The 15,734-nt window shown below is 46.9% G+C and overlaps 2 protein-coding genes across 2 annotated transcripts in view; both read left to right on the top strand.

The window, feature by feature from the left end:
* Positions 1-5,790: 5,790 nt before the first annotated feature.
* Positions 5,791-13,622, top strand: si:dkeyp-118a3.2 (uncharacterized abhydrolase domain-containing protein DDB_G0269086). The gene is made up of 7 exons (XM_042107532.1): positions 5,791-6,513; positions 7,026-7,732; positions 7,826-8,075; positions 9,327-9,632; positions 10,800-10,920; positions 11,463-11,570; positions 13,437-13,622. The coding sequence occupies exons 1-7, from the start codon at positions 6,447-6,449 to the stop codon at positions 13,570-13,572; spliced, it is 1,695 nt and encodes a 564-aa protein (XP_041963466.1). The 5' UTR covers positions 5,791-6,446; the 3' UTR covers positions 13,573-13,622.
* A 1,052-nt stretch (positions 13,623-14,674) lies between these two features.
* tyrp1b (tyrosinase-related protein 1b) overlaps positions 14,675-15,734 on the top strand; it is a 6,503-nt gene continuing 5,443 nt past the window's right edge. Inside the window, exons 1-2 of the mRNA XM_042097520.1 lie at positions 14,675-14,929; positions 15,527-15,734. The exon at positions 15,527-15,734 is cut by the window's right edge and continues 148 nt beyond it. Of these exons, the coding sequence (XP_041953454.1) occupies positions 15,528-15,734 (207 nt within the window). The 5' untranslated portion in view covers positions 14,675-14,929; position 15,527. The remainder of the gene's footprint in view (positions 14,930-15,526) is intronic.

Below are 15,734 nucleotides of genomic sequence, written 5' to 3'. Positions count from 1 at the left end.
AAATCCAAATGACGTAATGGTTAGGGGTGTGTGGAATTGTAAAAGAAACCTCAGGGCGTCCTCTGCTGGTCAATGAGTGGAACAACAAAATATGAAAAAGTCTATCGAAGATCAAACGTTTCTTGTATCTAGTTTGTTCACTCTAACGGGTAGGCGTACGTCTTAACACGTTTGTTAGTATTATGCATAATGAATATTAAGGGTAGGCTAGTGTATTTTAAAGTGAAGAAAATCCTAAAGTTTCACAAACAGCACTGAGTAGGCTAAAGAAATAGGATAGTTTCAGAAGCAACCTTTAGCCTTTCAGCATATTTGAAAATGATCAGAGGTGCCCAATTCTCCGCACCTTCAACCACAGTTTTGGAAGAGAGCATCTGTGTTTCATTAAAAATTATCAATCTCCGACATCTAAGCCATCCCAGAGAGTGTTGAGCGCGCGTGTGTGCTTTAAAGGCGTATTTCCTTCTCGCTCTGTTTCGGGACTTCTCATATCTGTCAGAAACGTTCCGTTAAAAGTGCATTGGGAGCGACGGGACCCACCGCGTAACATAAATATCCAATTATAGACACATCAAACGGACAGCTGATAAATAATTTATAACGCTGACGTACTTATATAATCTACAATGCCTACTTATATAACTGTTCTATTTTATGCAGGAGTGCATTAGGGGATTATTGTTTCAAAGCCACTCCTGGGAGAAGGGTAGGGGGTTGGGAGACCTTCGTTTATCAAATGTAGAAACTTTTCCTGACTGTCCTCACTTCCGTTAACATCCTGCTTCTGTGTTTCCTTGTGAAATTTCACTTGTTTAAAATTCCATAAGGAAAAACAAACATCTCGGAAAAACGATATCCCTGGACATCAACCTTTACCAATAGACAAGGACAAGTAATACATAGCCTATTTTAAAAATGTAAGTTCACACACAAGCGCGCGCGCGCGCACACACACACGCACGCACGCACACACACACAGGGACGTGCACAGGAATTTTGAGGGGTTGCTCTGACCTGAAAAAAGGGTAGCCTATAGGCTATGTGATAACGGGCTGCTTCTCTGCAAGCTATCTGTCTGATTATTTAGGCTAAACGTGGCAAACTCAGCCTGGATTTATGAAGATTTTAATTAATTTCATAAAACTTGATGACGATGATCGTTCGTTTGTTATACATCACAAACACACCTTTTCCGACAACGTTGAGTCGTCTCATACTGTACGACAACCGCGACAATCTGCTTCTAGGGCCGCTTATGCAGGCTCAGCTCAGTTGCCGGTCGCGTGCAGCGCTGCAGCCACGTAAACAGAGTTTGCCCTTCCCCTACTGACTTTCACTTTCGGTGCCCGAATGGAAGTGAATGAGGCTTTGCGATTTTTTTTTTATCTAGGCCTACGTGAAATTCTGCATCCATTGTACAATTTATTTTTTATTTTCCCCAGAAGGGCAACATGAGTCAAGAAGGGCATATGGACAACCTGAGCAACCCCCCTGTGCACGTCCCTGCACACACACACACACACACACACACACACAAACTAGCCTAAAGTCTGGAGTCTCAAACAATAATCCAGCTACCATAATATTTTGTGAACCTGCTCAACATGTGGCTTAACAGAGTTGAATATCACCTAAAAATGAAGTGGTGGGTCCACAGGTCACAACAGAGATCGCCACACTCTGCAGAAGGCATGTGCCCCCATCATAAACATGCAGAGATCGCCACACTCTGCAGAAGGTGTGCCCCCATCATAAAAACACGTGGTAGAAGGCGTGTGCCCCCATCATAAAAACACTCTGCAGGAGGCGTGTGCCCCCATCATAAAAACACAGTCCCTCTTGCAGCTCAAGGGGGCAGTTCACATTGCTTTGATGTGATGATTTTCAGTGTTGATGAAGAATGCAGAGAGAAACATGCATTAACATCTCTCTCTCTCTCCCTCCCTCTCTCACTCTCTCTCACTCTCTCTCCCTCTCTCTCTCTCCCTCTCTCTCTCTTTCTCTCTCTCTCTCTCTCTCTCTAACAAGAAATAACCATATCAACAGCCTTTGAAGCAGACACTTCCAGCAAACTAAAGCAGAGCAGGCATAAACAAACTGAAAATGCAAATAGCAATGATGCATACATTACTCCATCCACATCTTCTCCACAGGCTCTGTTGTTGTGGCTGTGGCACACTAGGATGAATATTCATAAATAGGTAGCTAGTTGCAGAGTGAGTTTGCTTTGTCGAGTTTGGAGTGCAGTTAGCAATCAGTGACCCAAAAAGATGCTCCATATAGCAGGCCCAGTTCTGTAGACTCCCCAGGAAAACAGAAACAGCGGCATGATAAACAGAGGAGCCATGCTCCATTACCCCCATCATTCATATCCTAGCATCATAGCCTACATTCTGTAGGATACTAAGCATTATAATGGATCTAGTTTCAGAGGTCTTTCTGCCCGACTGTGCCACCCAGTGATGCTTGTGAAATCTTTTCTCAGTAATTCTGGAGTAAGGACGCAACACAGGAGAAAGGGGCTTTGGGTAGATGTTACATGTGCTATGCAAGTTTTTAGAACAATGTTTACGTAACGCTGAGTATCTTATCCATAGTTCTGTAATGATCTTTAATCATAATCTTTATGTAGTAATGAAAATATTCAGGCTAACTCGGCTATGTGAATGCCCACAAAATGTTTGTTTTCTTTACCCAACACTGCCAGTAGACTAGACCAGCCTGGATTAGTGATACACACACCAAACCCACAACCTGTACCAGTGTACAAGTGTACTGACAGTAACACAAAGCAAACTAATGATACATTTAACACAAAGCAAACTAATGATACATTTAACACTTCAAAATAACATTTGCTAATGATCCTTACATTTTTCAGTAGCCATAAAATCTGGTTTGGTTCTTAATGGGAGCATTTACTGAATGGAAATTAAAATTCCACTGGAGCTCCAAGCGGTTGTGTACACATTGAACAAAACAACGAGTTATGGCGTTGCAACACTTTTTCTTACGGTATACATAAATTATTATTATTTCATTTGTGTGTGTGTGTGTGTGTGTGTGTGTGTGTGTGTGTGTGTGTGTGTGTGTGTGTGTGGTGTGTGTGTGTGTGTGTGAGAGAGAAAGAGTTAGTTGGAGTTGTCTGTGTGTGCAGATTGGTGTGCAGGTGTTAGTTGTGTGGTAATGAGCTCTGGCCCTGGGTCTGCTCTGAGGCTGAGGAACATGGCTGCCTGGAGTCACAGAGGTCTGCATGCATGCTGCACATTTCACATTCTGGCAGGAGCCCGCCAAATACAGCAGCTCTAGCACACACACTGGAGCGAGTGAGCAGAGGGAGCAGGGAAGGAAGAGAGCCGACTTCTCATTCCACTGAGCGCACTCCATACTCAAAACAGTGAATAGATGTCAACAAACCCTTGACAATATGATCTCTTGGAGGTTTGATCTTTAAATATCACCATGCAGAAAAATGTTGGATTGATTTGATGAAAATGTTAACTGAGAGGAGACCTGCAATAGCAATGGAGATAGCAATATGTGGTGTATTTGAACTGAGCTGTCCTGACGGTAGTTGTCCACAATGCCTCAATCCATATGACCTGCAGGACTCCCTCTTACAGTCATGTTCAAAAACACCATGAAACAAAAGCTATCTCACGTGGCATCTTTCCATTTGTAATTACGTTGAGTAACATTCCAGGAAAAGCATGGCCCCGACCCCAGGTCAGTGTCTGCGCTCATTAGAGATCTATAGGTGTGCCTCCCGCCCCTCGCGCAGCGGCTCCATAGGAGGGCCCATGAGTGGGGGAGCAGAACAGGAGGGAGCGTAATCCTCAGGGGTCACACGCCGCCGCTGCCCATGTTAGGCACAGTGCCTGGTGGTGCAAAACACAATGTGAAAGGCATGTGACCAGGCTGCCATAGCTTAGAGTCAGGCCGGCACCCTCCTAATCTGCTGCAGTCACGGAGCGCAGCGTGTGAGAGGCATTCTCTCCCTCTGTTTCAGAAAGAGCAAAGAGCCACAGAGCAACCTAACATCCATGGCAAGGAGGCAGGACAAAAGTGTTAGACTCTTTGTCCCGCACTTCTGTCAAACACAAAGGAGCTTCATTAGTGTGATCGTAATGCAGTAAAGTATTTACAAAGCGCAACACATGAACAGAGGTGTATCATGTAAAGCACAGAGCCCTATGCATTCCCAAAACATACACACACATACCATTCTCACTGTGTGTGTGTGTATGTTTGTGTTTTTAACACCTAGGCTGGGATCTGTCCTCCTCTGAGAACAGATGAAAAATCCTGGGCATGGTGGGTGTTTCTGCACATTCTCATCTGAAAAGAGAGGAGGGCTGAGGCAATGTTGACAAAATGCACACATCCATGAACACATATGCATACAGACACATACACACACACACAGACACCAATATGCATATGCACATACAAACACACACACGCATACACACACACACTCACACACACACACACACACACACGCACGCATACAAACACACACACACAGGCACCAATATGCATATGCACATACAAACACACACACACTCACATGCACACACACGCATACAGACACACACACACACACACACACACACGCACGCACACGCACGCACGCATACAAACACACACACACAGGCACCAATATGCATATGCACATACAAACACACACACACACACACAGACACACACACACAATTTCACACAACTTGAATTTCCCCTTGAGGATCAATAAAGTATCTATCTATCTATCTATCTATCTACACACACACACAAACACAGGCACCAATATGCATATGCGCATACACACACACACACACACACACACACACACACACACACACACACACACAGTCACTGCTTCATGAGTTCAGTCTGCTTCTTCTAGTGTGTGTATGTCTACAGTATGTTTTGCTTTGTCATAACCGCTGTAGCCTGTTTTATTTATTTGCAATGAACATTCACACAGAGCACTTACTGATGGAGCAAATCTACTGCAATATCAACTTTTCTAACATGATGCCATGAAAGCATCGCCATTTGTTCCAAATACACACAAACACAGACACCCACATAGTCTCTCCCTCTCTCTCTTTCTATCTTCTATCATTCACAAGGCAATTGTCCAGGGAGCAGTGTCTGATGAGCACAGGTCACAGCAGGGGAGTCTTCTGGACAATGACTGAAGTCCAGGACTGCACAGGACTCTTTGATGGCTGCAACGCTGGGCCTCGCGGAGCAGAGAGCCAGACCAGCAGAGAGCCAGACCAGCTGAGGGCCAGACCAGCTGAGGGCCAGACCAGATGAGGGCCAGACCAGATGAGGGCCAGACCAGCTGAGGGCCAGACCAGCTGAGGGCCAGACCAGATGAGGGCCAGACCAGCTGAGGGCCAGACCAGCTGAGGGCCAGACCAGCTGAGGGCCAGACTAGCTGAGGGCCAGACCAGCTGAGGGCCAGACCAGCTGAGGGCCAGCTCACGCCAGTGCTCTCTGCTGTGTCTGCGTACTGTACGGGCCTCAGAACCTCATGTGCGATGGAGAGCAGTGGCTGGGCGTCTGGCTGTGCTTCTCTCCTGATGACACTGAGATGTCCAGTCTGCGGCCCAGTGTTGCGGCCGTAAGATGTGTCTCTGTCTATGTGAGATGTGACCCAGTGTGAGGTCGTAAGATGTGTCTCTGCCTGTGTGAGATGGTCCCAGTGTGAGGCCGTAAGATGTGTCTCTGCCTGTGTGAGATGGTCCCAGTGTGAGGTCGTAAGATGTGTCTCTGCCTGTGTGAGATGGTCCCAGTGTGAGGCCGTAAGATGTGTCTCTGCCTGTGTGAGATGGTCCCAGTGTGAGGCCGTAAGATGTGTCTCTGCCTGTGTGAGATGTGTCCCAGTGTGAGGCCGTAAGATGTGTCTCTGCCTGTGTGAGATGTGTCCCAGTGTGAGGCCGTAAGATGTGTCTCTGTCTGTGTGAGATGGTCCCAGTGTCCAGTGGTCCTGCCCACGCTGCTCCAAGGCCCGCAGGTGTGGCGCTACGCCCGCTCAATCCTCCCGCCACGGCCGCAGAAGTGACAGCTCCCTCATAACGGCTATATTAAGGTTCGCTGTGTGTGTGTGACATGTCGCCAGAGTTTTCCAGGGCTGCCGAGAGGAATCCACCAAACATTTCGCACCGCTCTGACACTTTTCCAGGCCTGCCTTTTGCCGGTCATCACGCTACGGAAGGCAAGATGGCGAGGTCAATATCACCGCTCAAGGAAGGAGATTCTTTACTTGTAAGACGGAGAGTCGCGCGGCACCAAGCCTCACTCTGTCCAGGACTTGGAGAGATACCTACAGACACTAACAGAGACACACGCACACAAACAAACACTCCAACACCGCTACTGCGTGCACAGGCTTGAGCAAGTGCAAGGATTGTTCTGGAGTGGTCTCTAATACCATGGACTCATGCTTGCTTAAAGGATGGATTGTGCTTCTCACTCTTGCTCAGCTCTGCTGGGCTCAAGGTAAGGTGCATCTATTTTGTTGCTATCACTGTCTGATTTTATTTGCATAGGAGTTTATTTGTAGTTGGCAACTGTTGATTTATGTGGAATCTTCAGACTACACTAATTAAAAACATTGAAATCATATATATTTTTTATATATTTTGGTTGTAAATACTATTATAAACCAGTTTGCTGGCTGCAGGTTGCTGATCTGTATGACTGATTGTTATTCCATTGTGTTTTGCTGAAACATTACTATAGTATAAACATAACTGTGAGTGCACACAGCAAGGCATGAGTGAGGCATGAGTGAGTTTAGTGGTTTAGGGCAGGTGGCATGGCCCAGCTGTGGGTAGCGGGTGTGTTGAGTCCAGCTGAGTGGTCACTGAATGCCCTGATGAAGTTACCTGGTGAACGATGTGTTTGTGCTGGCTAGGAATGCACAGGGAAATGTGCTGTGGTTGATCTACTGTAACAAGTCACTCTTAAAGAGCTTTCTCTCTTCTCACCATGTGGCATGGGCATGGCAGCACCGTCTACAGACTCCCCCGTCCTGCAAGAGACGCTGGCTGAAGCGCCCAGCCTGGTGGCCGTGGAGGAGGCCGCGAAGGCTGCTTTTGAGCAGGCCGAGCACGTCCCCACAGACACGGAGTTGCCTGCAGAGCCCGAGGCCGAGGCCGTGCTGGAGGACTCAGTGGTGGAGGCCGCCACGGACGAGGACCAGCCAGAGGCCCAGGTGACGGCGGAGGAGCCAGCGAGTGAGGCCGAGACAGAGGAGGTGCCGCCACAGCAGGAGGAGGTGCTGGAAGAGGCTGCCTCTGAGGCTGCCGAGGCTGCACCCGAGGCTGCTGAGGAGACGCTGCCTGCCTCTGCTGTAGAGGCCACTCCGGAGCAGGAGGAAGCAGAGCCAGCCGCTGGGGTGGAGAAGAAGGAGCAAGCAGGCAGGGAGGAGGAGGTGGCAGCCACCACTGAGGGAGAGGAGGTCACTCAGGGAGTACTACAGGAGGAAGATGGAGTGGAGGTGGGGGCAGCATCAGAGCAGGAGGCTGTGGCAGAGGTGGTGGAGGCCGCAGCAGTGGAGGCTGCAGCTGTAGCTGCTGCAGGTGAGGAGGGCGGAGAAGGGGAGGCTACAGAGGGAGAGGCGGAGGCAGGAGCAGAGCCAGAGGCCGCAGGCCTGGAGGAGACCCAGGTGGCTGCTGTGGGTGAGGAGGACTCTGCAGTGGAGGAGGCAGCTCCAGTGGAGGGAGGAGAGGCAGGAGGGGAGGTGGAGGAGGAGGTGGAGGAGGAGGTGGAGGAGGAAGCAGCTGAAGTGGTGTCAGTCCTGGGTGAGATAGGAGGAGTGGAGGGAGGAGAGGAGCCGAAAGAAAAGACAGTGGAGGAGGAAGGAGAGGGAGACATAGTGGAGGGGACGGAGGAGGAGATGGAGGGAGGTGCAGTGGTGGTTGCTGTGCCATCTGAGAAGGAGCAGGAGGAGGAGGGAGGTGCAGTGGTGGTTGCTGTGCCATCTGAGGAGGAGGAGGAGGAGGAGGAGGAGGAGACGGCACAGGAGACCACAGACACCAGTGAATCAGACGATGAAGGTAAATGTGCCTGACATGACACCACACACCACCATGGGCTCTTAACTCTCACAAGACAGAAGCAAAGCCCAGAGAAGCAGTGATGGTGCAGTGCAGTGATACAGACATTATACTCCCACCATCACTGCACACCTCCTCCTTATCGCTTGACACCCTCTCATTAACACACACGACGCAAGTTTGTATTGCGTTTTGTACAGATAGTTGATACGTTTATGTAGATATCATCAGTAAGAACTGGAAAGTTGAGGACAATTCTCCATTCACCTCTGCAGGATTCACTCAAGATGTATGTCCCTTTTATAGAGTTTCTGGTTAATCCAGTGAAGACAGTGAGTGTCTTCTTCATCCACCCAGCTGAATATACGGCCCCAGCCCTGTCATTCACCCCTGTGATAAAGCACAGGGCTCTCTGTCTTGTACGCCTGACCCACTTCCACTGAAGAGTAGCTCCCTCAGGGCTTAGCCCACTGCAGCTCCTGCAAAGTCGCCATAAACCACAGAAAAGCAGGCACACAGGGCTCCTCACATGATGATGTACATGCACACACACACACACACACACGCACACACACACACGCACACACACACACGCACACACGCACACGTACACACGCACACGCACACACGCACACACACACACGCACACACACACACGCACACACGTACAAGCACACACATATACATGTTAATACATACACACGCATCAGACATCACAAGATCATGCACTGACAACTCTCTTTTTTGTGATAGGCTTAGTTTTTGTGATAGGGTTTCAGATAGAGTAGATTCATCTTGTCTGCAACACCTGACAAATGAATACATTATATCTAACAGTGTTTCATCTTGAGAGTTCTGTGAGAGGATTCTAGTTCCCTTTGTTCTTTTTAAAACCAACTGGTTTGAACATGCTGTTCACATACTGAATGTACTCGGCTAGCTTACGCAGTCAGACCTCCACGGTAGTGCTGCATCTGCTGCTGCGGTCTGCGCTGAGGGTGGGGGTGGACCCCACACACACACACACACACACACACCTACTCAAACTCAGGTCAAGCCGTGGTGCCTGGGACCTGCGGCTGACATTAGCTTAGCAGGCTTGAGAGTCACACCCCAGTGAGTTCAGCGTGGACATGGGAGGGGGTTTCTTTTACATTCCATATGTCCCCTCCAAGCTTTTCTCTCAGCTTTGCGGTATAATATTCACCCACCTGCTAAATACTTTCCCCCCACTTACTCTCACTCCATCAGGGCTGGTCACCACGGAGAGCGCTGAGCCAGTGGGCCCAGCAGCGGCCCCTGAAGACAACACACTGGCCCGGGAGGTCGCCGAGGAGACCAACGTTGTGGACAGGCTGATTACGTCCGAGGACGTAAGGCTGGTGGGCCCAGAGGTGGTTGAGGCGGCGCCCACTCTGGTGGAGAGCCTGGAGGAGCTGCCTGCAACACCCCTGGGAGGAGATGAGGAGGAGGAGGAGGAGGAGGAGGAAGAGGAGGGTGAAGATGACGCAGTGGAGGGGGACGTGAATGTGCTGTTAGAGTCAGCTGAACCTAAAGGTACAATCACAATATAGATCACCAACCAACACCCCCCCCCCCCCCAAAACACAAACATAAGTCCTCTGAGGGCCTAACAGGTTTCTGACTTTATATTCAGATAACTAGGTAACAATAAAAAGAAAAACAGCTGGCACTGATAAAATGCTAACGAGTTTGTCAGTCCTCTCCCAGCCTAGCTACCGCCACCTATTGCACTCAGCTTAGCTTTTATAGTCCGGAAACTTTCTTTGCAAAAAGAATCACAGATCTATTCTGAGGAGTGGATCCATCAGCGACCAGGTGGGGTAGTTCAGGTCAATGACATTGAAACGAAGCATTTGTTTGAAATGTAGATAAAACAATGGCTGTGTCCTACAGCAACCTGAAGCAATAAATACAAATAGTCATAGCAATGCTAGCAATTGATGCAGGAGCCAGAATGGGTAAATTGACCAAGTCCAAAGATACTGTTTCTGTAATCTCTCCCATACTGATCCATGCATGATTAAAGGCTGGTCCAATGGTAACAAAATGAACCTGAGGTCTAACTATGCAATGACTGGAAGCAATCCCTAATGGTGCATGGTCAGTTTGGCTACCTGTCTGGTCCTGTCCTGCCTTTGGTATTATTTATGGACTGGTAATAAAATCAGTTATGATATTTGTGTGGGTGTTCAACTGAAACCACAAAACTGCCTATTGAATGGATGGATGACTAGTGAGTTGTAGACAGGTGTCTGTGTACATCAACAGATGGCCTTATATCGACTAATGAAATGTCAGGATTGAGTCAGTGGTTTACAGAGTGTGCTGCTGGGCTGTAGAAAGGTGTTCATCTGCTGCCCTTCAGTTTGGGGATCCGATTAGTTGAGCAATGTTCCAGAAATTTAAAGGCACCCAAGAGAGTTCCCCAGATTTCTGTACATTTCACGATGTCATAAAACTACTCATCTACAAAAACATCCCTTACAAACTGTCACCCTACAAAAACCCTACATAACGAGGTGTTGTCTTCATGCTTTGACCCGTCACTGAAAATAGAATCCTGAAACATCAACCTTTGGATGAACATAAGGTTTGACAAATAATGTCTTGTAACATAACCAGTTCAGAGAGGACCTACGTCTCCTTGAAATTGTGCAAAATGTGTGTTTAAAATGTCTCTGACTGTGTTTCCTTCTGTAGAGGACACCTCTCTGGGCTATGAGGCTTGGAAGATCGGAGCGATTGCTGCAGCTTTCTTCCTTGTTCTTCAAACTGTTGTAACGATCGTGTACATCCTCAAATGCAAAAAACGAACAAGCAGGTGGGTTAGCAGCTGGGTGTGTGTGCGCCCAGTCCAGCGCACTGATGGGAACACTTCTAGCACAGCCTCTAGACAAACAGGGCAGCCAAGAATCCTACATGTGTGTTAAATGTGTCAACTGTCTATCAGCATGTGAGCCAACGTGTATGCCACGTGATTGTGATGTCTAATGTATGCTGAAGCATTTGTGTATTTGTTTTAGTCAGTAAGTGTGTTTCAGTGGGTAAGTATGCTTTGTAATACTATAAGACATTATGTGATATGGAAATGAATTGCAGTAGACAGTCAAATTACAGTGTGTGTGTGTGTGTGTGTGTGTGTGTGTGTGTGTTTGTGTGTCTGTGTCTGTGTGTGTGTGTGCGTCTGTGTGTGTGTGTGTGTGTGTAATGTGTGTGTGTGTGTGTTTGTGTGTGTGTGTGTGTGTGTGTGTGTGTGTGTGTGTGTAATGTGTGTGTGTGTGTTTGTGTGTGTGTGTGTGTGTGTGTGTCTGTGTGTGTGTGTGTGTGTGCGTGTGTGTGTGTGTGTGTGTATGTGTGTTACAGTTCTCCAGCTCCCGAGAGAGCATGTGAGGAGGGTGGTGCGTCAGCTGAATCAGGCCCTGCAGAAAACACAGACACCACCTTACCATCTGAAGACGGCCTCCTTCAGCAGTGAGTTCATCCAGCACACACACTCACTGCAACAGCACAGCTCACATGCACACAGCTCCTGAGTTTTTTTACTGCCCTATATTCTGGCAGAAATGTCAAGCTATTTTACAAGGTTCAGCACAGTAAAGAGTGTACAGTAAGTACCAGTGATTTTAGAATAGCTAAGGGGCATTGTTAGGCACGACACAACATGCTTTTCTTAAATGGTTACTACATGTACCTGGCAAGGTTTTTATAAAATAAAGACACAGCAACGAGAAATACAATGATTTATTCATAAATAATAATTTTTTGGCAAGAAATATGATAGTGGAATGGTTGCCAAGCAACTCCAACTTTTGTATCAATTAGTGATCCAGTATTAATGTGATGTGGTCAACGTGTAAAGGGGGGATCACATTGCGCGCGCCATGTGCTGCCTTCGCCGCTAGGTTGCTCTTGGTCACCGCTAGGTTGCTAGGTTGCTAGGTCGCTCTTGGTAGCCTGACGAGCCACACCCACATCAAGATGTAGGGTCTGGGAACTTACCATAGGCACTGCTAAATCCAAGGGGCGGGATAAATGGTTGTCTTTCAAATTTCCTTTGCACGCAATAGGAAAGCGCTACAACTCATGAGTCCCATGCATTTTCCCACCAGTGGAGCAAGTTGGCTATTTAAAAAAAGCTTAACTCGAGTCACGATTCAAAGACCGCTGTTCGCCAGCAGCAGCATCCATCTTCTTTGTTTTCCAGTAGCAGGAAATTCACGCGGAACCGTCGCCGACTCTATACAAGATGTGATTGGCCTGATAGAAGTTTCATTTTTCCAGCTCGCAAGCCAACGGAGAGTTGCTAGACTACCCTGGCTGCAAATTACATTTGCTGCCGCTAGGGTGTGTCTAGATTTCTAGGCTTCTTGGTTAATGTAATGTCCCAAAGTGTTGTGCTTGCCACCGGGCTCAGCGCAAAATACCTGTGATTTACAGCGTGCCGCGGTCAAAGTTCAACATGATTGAACACCACGGTACGCGCAAGAGCGGCAAAGTGCTTGGTGCAGTGGCAGACCAGTTTTTGCGCACGCAAGCCATTGAAAGTAATGGGTTTCATAGTAGTGAGTATTTTAGAATGGTTTCAAACACGATTCAGCCAATCATAATAAAGGACTGGTACTATCCATCTTGAACACCCCTTTGACTTTTCAGCAGGGAGTTCATGAAAAATCCCTCTAATATGGCAAATGCTAAGAAAGTTTAAACTCCCCAATGCTGATTAGGTTGAGGCAAAGAAGGCCAAGTATCCCACTACAAATGCTGTGACCTCAATGCAGGCTTAGTCCAACTTAGTTTAACTCCCCCAATTACAGTATAGACAGAATAATTACTCTAATTATTGTAAACATTTCCTCCTCGAATAGTCATGACAACTGTAGTGTTACCGTGTTTTTATTGTTCTCATTATAGTCACAGTTGCTATTAGACAAAACAATTCTACATAACAAGTATGATACAGAATAAAAGTAAATGCTTAAAGACCACAGCCTCACCCTGATAATACACTTGGATTTTCATTTTATGAACATGATTTTATCCACTGTATTGGTTCAACCCAGTTGCAGAGCTATTGATCTGTTTTCAATGATGAACAAACCCGATGAAAATGTTAGCAACACCTTTACTGTACACTGCATCTTTCTCCGTTTGTCCTCTTGACAGCCTGTAAAATGCTGTTTAGGCACAGCAGACACTAGCTGCTCAAGAGAACCCTCTCCCCATCTGCCTCGGCATGAGATGAGAACATTCATAGAGTGCTGACTGGGAAATCTCTTTCTCTCTCTCTCTCTCTCTCTCTCTCTCTGTGTGTGTGTGTGTGTGTGTGTGTGTGTGCAGAAACACTGTGAGTGATGCGTCAGATCTAAAACAGGCCCAGCAGGAGGTCACCATGACAGACATTAAGCTGAACTCCACAGAAGAGAGCCGCAGCAGTGAAGAGTCTTCACATGATGTTAGAACTTCAGTTCTCTAAGGAATCACTCACACACACACAACACACACACACACACACACACACACACACACACACACACACATACACACATACACACACACACACACACACAGCATATTACACACACACACAGCATCTTACACACACTTGCATCCATAAACACAGACATACCCACATGTACACCTCCTGTATACTGTACATATACTGTACATACATACACACATACATGCACACACAAAAATATCCATGCAAGTGACACACTCCTATTCCTCCTTCTGTTTCACTTAGTTTGTCTTTAGAACTGTGATCTATGTGCCCCTTTGATTGTTTTTAGGCTATTTAGTACAGTAATTTGTTGTGCTAGACAATAAGTGTATCATAAATATGTGTGCATGAAAACTGACTGCAAGTGTATGTATGGAAGAGAATGAGAGAGACAGACACACTATTTCTGGTTATGTTTATGAATGAGTGAGATATTGCTCAGTGTTTTTAGAACTCTGCTCCATGCTTTCCTGAGGGTCAATTCACTGGTTCAGGTGTGCACTTGAGGGTCAATTCACTGGTTCAGGTGTGTACTTGTGTCTCCTGTGTATCTGGTGATGAGGGCCACAGGCTCTTAGACACTGTTGCTACTACAGAATCACTCCTTACAATGTCTATTCACATCTGCCAGAAGACAACATGCATTATAGTATTACATACAATATTAAATGTTAAACACAGTGTTGGACTTTGCATTTGTAATTACTGATGTCAAACTATGGTCATGTTCTTAATGTTTAACATGGAATTAAACACTGTAAAACCAGGTGTCCTGTCTTTCTTATAACAAAAATGTTGGTATCTCAAAAACACAGCAGCATCACTTACGATAGACAGTAAAATCTGGCATTTTACATAACAGCAGACTCCTCCACAAATGATCCCCATTGTTTCGTGGAAGAGCTCTGACTGTCTGGCATTTCCTGCTGAGATAGAATACAGTATTTATGTTATTTGTATTTGTCTTTTGGCATGAAGGGTCAGATTTGTGGTGGGTGAGCTGGAATCACGAGGGGATCACAGAAGCCGTGGCGATCATGCGCTCCGGTGGTATTTAAGACTCAAAGATCAGGGGCCGCTCACAGGGAACTACAATACAACAGAGTAAAGAGAGGGGGAAAGGGAGAAAGAGAGAGAGAGAGAAGAGAAGAGAGGGGGAGCAGGATAGAGAAGAAACAAAAAGGACTTCACATGAGATGAGCAACTGAACTGCCGTGGTACATTCTCAAGTGTGTGGCTTTGCCTTGTTGAATGACTGGGAGTGGACCGGAGGCTCTCTGAGAAGAAGCTGCTGTATCTCTGTATTGGTGTTGTGTACGAGTGAGCCGAGGTGAGCTGACTAGGAACCTAAGATTCCACTTAGACGGAAGACTGCACCCAGTGCGAAGGAATAACACCAGAGAAGAGTCTTTTGCAGCCGGAATAGTCTTTGAAACTTTTGTTGTTTAATGCGGTCCAAAACTGCACAGTAGATGAGATCAGCCTGTTTCTGTTATGATAGGTGTTAGATTAATCACACATCATGACAGTATGTGTCTGTTAATGGGTTCTGTTAGGGGTTCAGTGCATCTTTGCTGTTAGCAATGTATATATGTATAGCCAGAGAAGAGAGAGGAGTTGTGAGCAATTATGAATTTTAGGACTAAATATTTGAAGATATTTTAGGGCAAAATGTGTTTGTGCATGCATTTTTGATTGTGTATCATGATATTATCTTGGTATTTAATAACATGTATTGAGAATATCCTGTTACAATGGAAAATTTCAGCCACTGTTTCAGCTACTCTGTGTGAACTCGTGTGTGTGTGTGTGAGTGTGTGTGTGTGTGAGAGAGAGAGAGAGGTGTATGTGTGTTTTCAGAAGTGTGGTCTTACCTCAGGGACTCTGTAAAATCCTCTTTGTGTGTGTGTGTGTGTGTGTGTTGCAGCATGTGGCGGACTGTGTTGCTGGTGTGTCTGAGTACCACGCTGGTGTACTGCCAGTTTCCCAGGGAGTGTGTGACTCCGGAAGGTTTGCGGAGCGGCCAGTGCTGTCCTTCTCCGCCAGGAAGCACTAACGATCCGTGCGGTGCCAGCCAGGGCAGGGGTGCATGTGTGCCTATCGTGGCCGACAGACGCCCTCATGGTCCGCAGTAC

Source organism: Alosa sapidissima, chromosome 1 (genome assembly GCF_018492685.1).
Source record: "Alosa sapidissima isolate fAloSap1 chromosome 1, fAloSap1.pri, whole genome shotgun sequence".
NCBI classification, from domain to species: Eukaryota; Metazoa; Chordata; class Actinopteri; order Clupeiformes; family Clupeidae; genus Alosa; species Alosa sapidissima.
This window is presented reverse-complemented; position numbering and strand designations above follow the sequence as displayed.

What these genes read in the sequence shown, in the direction of transcription:
- si:dkeyp-118a3.2 (XM_042107532.1), top strand. Translation starts at nt 6,447, where the DNA reads ATGGACTCATGCTTGCTTAAAGGATGGATTGTGCTTCTCACTCTTGCT. An exon ending in TCAGCTCTGCTGGGCTCAAG is followed by an intron (nt 6,514 to 7,025) that starts GTAAGGTGCATC and finishes TGGGCATGGCAG; the next exon opens with CACCGTCTACAGACTCCCCC. An exon ending in TGCAAAAAACGAACAAGCAG is followed by an intron (nt 10,921 to 11,462) that starts GTGGGTTAGCAG and finishes TGTGTGTTACAG; the next exon opens with TTCTCCAGCTCCCGAGAGAG.